At 36.7% G+C, this 10,275-nt stretch overlaps 1 protein-coding gene across 1 annotated transcript in view; it reads right to left on the bottom strand.

Moving 5' to 3' along the window:
* The window catches only part of LOC104704663 (transcription factor MYB90-like), a 21,805-nt gene continuing 18,674 nt past the window's right edge, over positions 7,145–10,275 (bottom strand). The window contains exons 4-5 of the mRNA XM_010420711.1: positions 7,478–7,656; positions 7,145–7,367 (exon numbers count right to left, since the gene is read on the bottom strand). Of these exons, the coding sequence (XP_010419013.1) occupies positions 7,145–7,367; positions 7,478–7,656 (402 nt within the window). The remainder of the gene's footprint in view (positions 7,368–7,477; positions 7,657–10,275) is intronic.

Below are 10,275 nucleotides of genomic sequence, written 5' to 3'. Positions count from 1 at the left end.
TTCTGAACCAAATTGATTAGACTATGCTTAATCTCATAGTCTTCCTTAGCAGGAGCTGGTGGTTAAATCACATATCGATTTGCAAACAGCATGTTGTGAGCATCTTCATCCCTCAAGGTGGTTTGCCTTGCTGGCAGATTCGGTGCAGCTTGCTCTTACTGGTTCTGCCTCTGCTGTTGTTGGACGATTCCCAACTGAGGGTTGGGTTGGCGAGCATTTGTTTCTTCTCCGTCGGCCATAGCGATGATCTGGGCTCTTTCTTTGCGGTTTTCGCGTTCAAGCTGTGCTAACTACTTGGTTTGCAGATTACGCAAATCAGTAGGCTTGTGGCTTCTTGTTTGCATGCACCTGAAACAAAAGAGAAAGAACCCAAGAACAAATCAGTAAACTAAAGTAAAATAAACCTTAGAATAAATTGATCTAGTGTCAAATAAAAACCTAATGTGCACTCAACCACGATCCAATGGTGTCGTTGTAACACTTCAGGGTCGAATCCATAGAGACCAAACAATACACTATGAAATTATATAGACCGAATATAGCTAAGGCAAAGAGAAAGTTTGTGTTTCAAGTAATTAGTTAAAAACAGAAAATAAAATAAGGGTTTTGAAATCAAGGAAAGATATTGGGCGTAGGGAATCAGTTAGAGGATACAACAACAAATTTAGATGATAGATTGGGAAAGCATTAAACACCATTCTTAAATTCAAATTACAATTATATAGCTAACCTACTTCTGCAGCGTTAGCTAACTATGCAAAGAAATAACTAGATACTAAACTTTCGTTTGAGTCTAGATAAAGAAGCAAGCATTAAATTTCAAGTTTGATTTGTGCACAAGGTGCCCCAACTTCAACTTTCGTTGGGTAAGGTCCACCTTGCTCACCTATGTTTCTTTCAAGTAACTTAACAACACTTTCGGTGCCACAATGAATTGAACCTAAGATATTAATCTAGGTGATCAATTTAGCTTAAGCATTAAGAACAACAATAGATGAAGAACAATAAGATCAATCCCAAATCTAACAAACCTAAGTTTAGAGAATCATAAACCCCCTTTTGAAACCCGAAACCCAATAGTAAAACTACTCAGACATAGAAGTAAAAGAACATCAAATCAAAAATGAAAAAAACATAATTGAATTGCAAAGAGAAGTAAAAGGGTTCAGAAATCTTCTCCAAAGTACTAAAAAGGATTAGAGATATTCTCCCAAACTTATAAGTACTCAAAAGCTGTGTAAAATTCAAGGTGTCTCTCTAGAGGTCGAGCCTCGTGCTTAAATAGTAAAATAAAACCCTAAAAGTCGGTTTAAAACGAAATATGAAAAGTTGCTTCAGGTTCGGGACTGGTCGATCCGAATGTGGATCAGCCGATCTCGGATGTTAATCTGCGTTTGCTCCAACTACAAGCTTGTCCAATCGGTCTTCAACCAATTTAGCTCCAAATGTATGCTTTCATCTTCAAAACACTCAGTTTCCTTCCAAAGTGACCTAGAACCTGTACAGACTCACAAAAGAATAAAAAGACTCTAAAAGCACAATTTGACTCAATAAAAGACTCAAAACAATCCTAAAAACTATGGTTAAAACCTATAAAATACAGACACATCAATCGAAACGACGCCAAATTACTGATGTTCGATCCCCAAGGCTTCAAAAGGTCAATTAAAACCTAATGTGCACTCAACCACGATCTAGTGGTGTCGTCGTAACACTTCAGGTCGAATCTACAGGGACATAACGATTGCACTATGAAACTATGAAGATCGAATATAGCTAAGACAGAAAAGAGAAGTTTTGTGAAACAAGTAATTATCAAAACGTAAAATAAATAAACTCTTTTAAATAAAAAAGAAAATATTAGGCTCAGGGAATCTATAGGGAATATAATCTCAGACTAAGGTGGTTAGACGGGGATGCGTTAATTACCGTTCTAGAACTCAAATCACAATTGTAAAGCTAACCTATACATTGCATAGATAGTTAACGTTGCGGAAGTAGGTTAGCTTTACAACCGTGATTTGAGTTCTAGAATGGTGTTTAACGCATCCCCATCTAACCACCTTAGTCCAAGATTATATTCCCTATAGATTCCATGTGCCCAATATTTCCTTTTTAATTTAAAACAGCTTATTTACTTTCCGTTTTTTTGATTAGTTACAATATTCAGAAATTTCCTTTTTTCTGTCATAGTTTAATAGTGCAATTGTTAGATCCTTGTGGATTCGATCCTGTAGTGTTACGACGACACCACTAGATCGTGGTTGAGTGCACATTAGGTTTTAATTGACCTTATGATCAATTTGGCTCCGTTGCCGGGGACCAAAACGATTGCCTTTGAGATTCTAGATTTAAATTTAGTCTAAGATTTATTTTATTTTTATTTACTAATTTGTTCTTGTGTTCTTTCTCTTGTGTTTCAGGTGCATGCAAACAAGAAGCCACACGCCTACTGATATGTGAAATCTGCGAAACGAGGAGTTATCACAGCTTGAACGAGAGAACCAAAAAGCAAAAGCCTTGTCCAACGCTATGGCCGACGGAGAGAACACGAAGATTCATCAACTCAACCCCCAAGGGATTTCTGTTCAGACTCAGCAAAGACAACCCCCACAAGAGCATAATGTGGCTGAGCTGAATCCACCAGCAAGACGAACTACTTTGAAGGATGAAGAAGCTCACAACAGACTTTTTGTGAATCGATCTGCGATTCAACCTCCTGCTCCTACGAGACAAGACAACGAGATTAAGCATAGTCTCATCAATTTGGTTCAGAATCGTGTGTTTAATGGATTAGCATCGGAGAGCCCTCTGGACTACATTGAAGCCTTTGAGAGATTGACTATTACGACAAGGTCTAATGGAGTTCCATATGATTACTTCATGTTGACTTTGTTCCAATTCTCTTTAGGAGGTAAGGGATTGAGATGGCTAAATCTCTTGGACCGAGGATCACTCACCACTTGTGAACAGTGTAGAGCAGAGTTTCTGAACCACTTCTACACTAAGTCACCATCAGCTATGTTAAGGAGCAAGATCACTACCTTCTCCCAAGGTGGTACAAAGTCTTTTAATGAAGCATGGGAGAGATTTAAGTAGTATATGAGGGAATGTCCTCATCATGGCTTTTCACAAGAGAATCTTATGATCATCTTCTATGGAGGAATTGACCATAAGTACCAGATGGCACTCAATACTGCCAGCAGAGGGGATTTTTCTACTAACTGATGTTCATATATTTTACCCTGTTTTCCCTTAATATATTCACATCTTTTGCATCTTTTGCTATCCATTTTGACCATTGTTGCATAGCTTTAGGACTGTTCTTGCATTAGAGTTTAGTTGCATTGCATTAGCATCTTTTCATGCATAAACAGGTGATTTTGGAGCTTAAGGAGCATGGAAGCAATGTTGAGGAGAAGTGAAGCAATCATGAGGAGAAAGCAAGAGAGCTAAGGCTGAAGAACAAAGGTCCGGAGTCCAACTCGACTGCCCACTCGACCAGACACTCGACCGTGTGCTGAGAGGGACTCGACCGAGTGGGAGGAGCACAAGAGGAGCCAACTCAACCGGTCACTCGACCGAGCACCAGGTCGAGTTGGTCGAGCCGCCTGGCTATTTTGTCTTTTAGCGTTTTTAGGGCTTCCACTACTTTTTCTATATAAGGGCTTGTACCTGCAGCCACCAAAGGAGTCCAGCTTTTTAGAGAGTCAAAAACCTAGTTTTTACCTTTTTTGGGATTATTCCTTTTGCACTTTTATTTTCTTAGATCTTGTACTTCTTTTAAAGGAGAAAAAGACTAAATTCTTCAATATTGTTGGTTTCATAACTTTCTTAATATTGAGAATTTGAGTTTGGTTCTTTCTTCAATATTGTAGATCTTTGATTTATCTTTCTAATGATGCAAGTTTCAGTATTTTCTGGGTTTATGACTTTGTTGTTCATCATGTGTTCTTGTGAGTAGTTGCTTAGGATCTTGAGGATGGGTTAGGCTGGATTGTGTTTGAGGTTTGTTTGATTTGGTCAAGCTTGATTGTTGTAGATCTCTTCTAGGCTAGATGTTCTTAATGCTGATCCTATATCTGAGAGGGTAGGATCTGATTTCAAGCCTCTTAGCATCACACCAATGTCTAAGGAGCATAGATAAGGCTAGATCTAGAGACTATCATTAGGCTTGCTAAGAGATTAGAAGTCTTGTTTGATTTTTGACATATTGCTTAATGCCTGCTTGTGTAGATTCTTTACTTTTTGAGAACAAGTCTAGAGATGCATGAGTTTGATTGTTTCTTGCCATGAGAGTGGATTAAACATGTCTTAGAAATATATGTCTAGAGATTAGCTTAAATTGTTTGAGATTTGTTGACCAAGTTAGATGACCTCAATCATTAGTCCAGCCCATGAATCCCTCCTCAAGACCTTTCTTGTTTATTGATTTCTTAGCTTAAATCCTGTTGTTTGATCGTTGTTTGATTCGTTTTGGTATTGCTCTGTTTTTCTTGTGTTGCTCTGTTTTGCGTATTTGTCCAGCTCGACCCTGCACTCGATCAGCACTCGATCGAGTGCTTGCTCGAGTTCCAACCCAGAACTTGTGTTTATGATTTGTGTTTGTCCTGTTTCATTCTAGTTGCATTTCTGTTGCATTCATTTAGTATCCTGTTCATTACTTACCTTGCATTAGTTCAATACTTGCATTACTATAGTTTCTATTTCTGTTTTAGCTTCATAATTGTCATAATCATTCTGTTCCATTTGCATTTAGCTCCTAGCTCTTGTAGTTCTACTTTCAGCACTTTACATTTCATAATAGGATTGTTAGTGACAAACATCCTTTACATCTGGCTTGACTTAGACTCATATGCACATCTTGATTGTTCACAAACACTCAGATTGGATTGACACCTCTTATATTACAACAACATAAGGGGAATTGAAACACCCTGTCATCCATTCATTCATAAGTCATCATTCCATACATCATTCATCACCACACCACAAATATATGTGTTCCACTAACACTGCTGCTGAAGCAAACCTCTTAATCGAAAACCTTGCAGCGAGTAACAGCAATCATATTCATGAGTATGATCGTACTTTGCATGTTGTTAGCTCTGTGGATACAAATTTTATTAAGAATCTCACTGCTAAGGTAGACCTTCTTTTGAAGCGAGATCAGCAAGCTGTCAACATGTGCAACGGACAGAAGGGTTCTTATCAGCAAGTTGGAGTAAATTCAGGTTTTGAGGGGACAGAGGAGTTGAAATATGTAGGAGGACAAGGGAACTGTCAGAATCATGGGTTTAATCAGAATTACAGAAATCATCCTAATCTCTTTTACAGAAGCACCAATGTCGAGAATCCTCAAGATCAAGTGTATCCTCCATGCAATCAACAAGGTAACTTCCCGCAAGTATTTCAGAACAAGGGTACTGGATTTAAAAGCTCAAATGTCCAAGGATACCAAGCTCCATCTGCAACTCCACAAGATAACAAACTCGAATTGATGATGCAAGCACTATTGGAGGGCCATAAGAAAAGTTCTGCTGAGATTAATGTCAAGATTGATAGCATGTACAATGATTTGTATGGGAAATTTGAGAGGTTGAGTTCACGTGTTGATTCCATTGATAAGAGAGTCTCTGCTATTTCTTCTAGCTCTAAGAACAAAGATTCATGCAATGCTATAACACTCCATGATGGGATTGAAGAAGGACTGATTAGTAAGCATAAAGCATATAACAACTTACATTTCTTTCTTTATAAAATTTATTAGGGCGTCGACCTTTGCAGTATCAGCCTTTTTGAAAGGATCATAAGCTCTTGACGATAGCTTAACACCACACAACATACGCTTAACCATTTAACTATCGACAAATGGATCATGTTGGATGGATGCTAGGTTCCTTGCTCTAACTTTCCTAGTCACAATATCATCTTTACACAACACTAACAACTTGTCCATAGGACCATCAAATGCCTTATTGTGAGAATCTTCTATGGGATCCGATTCATCAGAAAGTATGGTTGGTGTTCCAAAATCACCAATAGTAGCAACAAGGTTTTTAGAGACATTCACCTTAGCATTTGATGAAGCGTTTTTTGGTGAAATTTGTTCTTGTTTAGTGGATATACCAACATCAACTTGCTTTACAAGTTGTTCCCGTTTGGTGAACTTTGAGTCAACTGGATCTTCTTTGTGTTGGGCTTTGGGCTTACACAAGTTGTCTTTTTCTTTTGGAATTCTAATAGCACATGTTATGGGGTAGTCATCTGAAGTTTCCTTCATCTGTACTAGCGATGACTTAAAACACACCACTAGTCAACATATTATAATACACTAAATAACTGAAAGTTTATGTTTCCTTTTCAATAACATAAAAGAAAATGTTTACCAACTCTATATAGAAAATTAGAAGATAACTATGGAAAATAACAGGAAGTAATAGTTGTAAACTTAATTTAAGTATTTTGGACACCAGGGAATTGTATGTCAATGGAGAACATAAAAAAAATACACTAAATGACTGAAACATCCTTTACAGTCTCCATAACTGTTACGCAAATGTTTGACAACTCTAATGGAAAACTATTAAAAAATTCCTCAATTTACTGAAGATAGGAATAGACTTAAACTTTATTCTTAGTATTTCCCCACCTAGGTACTATACACGCTGCATTGAAAACCCCTATTTTTAATCAACCTATGGACAAATATAAATGGACTGTTTGTTAATGAGCTTACCTCATCTTTATCTCCAACCCCGTATCTTCACCTGTTGTAGATTAAACTGCCTTTGTTTGAGGTTGGCCTTTGTTTATGACCTCAACATCCGCTTCAAGATCCTTTTGTTCTAAACCTTTAAATTGTTTCCCTAGCAAGACAAACTGACCTCCCAAATGAGAGTCCATGGTATCAAATTTGTTAGACAATGAAGCTAACGTATTGACCACGCTTTCAACTCCAGCTACATCCAACAGCGAATGCACTCCACCAATTAACTCTGTCCTATTTAACCTATGCACGCTGCATTGAAAACCCCTATTTTTAATCAACCTATTTAACCTATGGAAAAATATAAAAAGGACTGTTTGTTAATGAGCTTACCTCATTTTTATCTCCAACCCCAGTATCTTCACCTGTTGTAGATTAAACTGCCTTTGTTTGAGGTTGGCCTTTGTTTACGACCTCAACATCCGCTTCAAGATCCTTTTGTTCTAAACCTTTAAATTGTTTCCCTAGCAAGACCAAATGATCTCCCAAATGAGAGTCCATGGTATCAAATTTGTTGGACAGTGAAGCTAACGTGTTGACCACGCTTTCAACTCCAGCTACATCCAACGGCGAATGCACTCCACCAACTGACTCCGTCCTGTTAGAAGATTCAACCTTTTTGCCTTTCTTTTCTTATCCACCACTTCCCAGTGACTTCTTCTTCGCCTTGTTAACCATTTCCGAATTTTCTATATTGTCTTCACTTACCACCTCCACATCCAACTCCACGACTTTCCTCTTTCATGGCTTTCTTTTAACAATAGACCGTTAATAATATCATCCAACAATTTAAAACCTCCATCTCCTTCACCATAATCTTCGGTCTCATCATGACAGTATGCAAAGAGTTCTGCTTCAGGTTTAACCACTAAATGATGAATTTGGAGCTATAAAACAGAAGAAATTAGAATTTAGTCAGTAAAAATATTGACAGCCTACATTACTTCACCTATATATGCTTTTCACAGACCTTCTTTTCTTTCCTCTATGAGAATAAAAATTCCCCTATACTTTCTCTGGTACGGCTTGCATCCCAGCTAATCAGGGGGACATCTTCACTTTTGTTTTTGTTCCCATATTCTTGGCCTAGTTCTCTCACACTCCCAAAAGCCCAAATCAACAGAACATATGCACATCGATGAACCAGATATGAGGTGTTCTTATAGGACACAAATTTTATGGAGTCTATTAGTCGCTTGAAACCTCTCAAATGCTTACGTATTGAAAATACGTTTAGCATATTCCAAAGGATCCTACTAGACCGCAAAATCCCTACAATTCCGACATGCAACACAAACAAAAGCACAATCATTTTCCTTTTCGGATCACCCCGTGTTCTACATTCCCTCAATACTTCAGTTAACTCTTACAGTTTGGTCCCACCCGTTAATATACCTTCATCTTGCCCCACATCTCTCTGTGATCAAAATCCGCTTTGTCTTCCGCATCAATTTTCTCACAGCTCAGACCGATGATATCACTAAACTCATGTCATGATAACCTAATTGGATTACCTTCGAAAATAGTTATCTTTTACTTATTTCTCTTCACACTTGTTGCTGTCAACCCAAATCTATCTTCAACCAAGCTCCAACCGCCACCAATTCCTATCAACCATATAAAAATTCTAGTTATGGTTTCAATGTGTTACTAACTTACTTTTTGGGCACTCGAAATTAAACTACAACCCTTTACCCAGTCTTTCTACTAATTACCGCCGTCGCTATAGCCGACCTTTCTCGGCAGCCGCTACATCTACCCAACCCAACTTCACCAAACTAAAATTAATAATATACAACAATTGTACGTACAACACATTTGAAATTATTATTTATATACAACTATAAGTTTCACTCACAACTTACCTTTGCCCGATTCTCGCTGAACCCTAGCTTCCTTCTTCCGCGAACCTTCAAAAACTGCTTCTCTTCCTCTAAATCAGACCTTCTTACGAGAAAGATAACAGTTTTCCCCACATTGATTGATTGATTGTTTGTATAAATTTTATGTTTACCCTACGGGTAATGTTTTCTAAAGGTTTGCATGAGGCTATGTGAAAATACTCCATGTGAGTCTACATATTTCGATGATAAAAAATTATGTAGGTGAATCCGTGAATGTATCTTTGTACTAATCCTCTCCCTTTGGAAATCTGGGTGCATGCATGTTCTGCCTTAAGGTGTAAGTGTATAGGTAGAACTCGAGACTATGGGATTGCTTAAAAGTAATTACACTAAATGATTTAAGGTTTATAGATTTTGAGTATTACGTCGTTTGAACATTGGAGAAAATATATATTTCAATCTAAACAATTTTGAAAGTGTATTTTCTTACCCACACAATAAAATAATATATTTTTCAACCTGAACCATTAACAAAGTTCAAATAAACTACATGACCTTTTATTACTATTGTCACTAATTTAAATATTAATCAACTGTAAAAAATACTGATGAGGCATGATGTGGAAGCTCATGGTTTATGTGAAAGCTCATGGTTTATGAAATGGACGATGACTAGGCATAACGTGAAAATTATAATTACTAAAATTATACTTAAGAAAATTATTTTTTTAACCAAATAATGTAATTTACCCTGTTATTTTTTTTTTTTCAACCATGTAATTTACCCTGTTCCCTTAGAACATTATGCAACGGTACGGTACGATTTCAATATCAATAAAATATTAAATATATTTATGGTACCTTTGACCTTTGGTTCATTCAAAGATATATAGAAAATTACATATACATTAGCCGACAAAAAAAAAATGTACCAAAATTTTATTATGGTTGTTTGCCACGTTAGGAGTAAAAAGCATAGGGGACCAATACATAGGACATAGAATCGTTTGCTTGCTAGTTGCTACACTAGAGTACACCAGTATGTGGTCAAAAGTGTTAGAATGAAGTTGTTATCAATAAATCGTCTGCTCGTTTGCAATAAAGACGTTTTTCTCATCAAAGCGATAAAGTTTTTTTGTTTTTTTGTTTTGGGTCAAAAGCGGTAAGGTTGTACTGTGATATTATTGAGTCAGCATCGTACAAAAGTCCAATTTTTTGGACATATTTTCATAATTTATACTTTCTGTCAAAGATGTTTCTTTCTGATTTTTATAATTTTATTTGTGGAGCTAATTATAGCATATGGAAATATAAGAAAACACAATATATTATATTTAGGGATTTTTCATACATAAAATTACAAAATTCTTTGCCTTCTGACTGTATATGGTAATATTCAAAAACAATATGTTATGATTGTTTTCAGAGCATCACACGACAGAATAAAATTTTTGGCCCTTTATTGTTTTTTTCATTAATTAGTTGTTAAACTTCGTGGCTTAAAATTGAAATCCTCCATCCACCTCTTGGAAGAGAAATAGGTTCACGAAGATTAGCTACTGAGTCTACCTAAGAATCTCTGATCCCAAAATATTCTATAGTTCTTTTAAGTGATAGTCTGTGTACAGTTACTTTGCACCAAAAAAAAAAAAAAAAACTGTG

Source organism: Camelina sativa, chromosome 7, assembly GCF_000633955.1.
Source record: "Camelina sativa cultivar DH55 chromosome 7, Cs, whole genome shotgun sequence".
NCBI classification, from domain to species: Eukaryota; Viridiplantae; Streptophyta; class Magnoliopsida; order Brassicales; family Brassicaceae; genus Camelina; species Camelina sativa.
The sequence above is the reverse complement of the archived record's forward strand: the minus strand, read 5'-3'. Positions and strand labels throughout refer to the sequence as shown.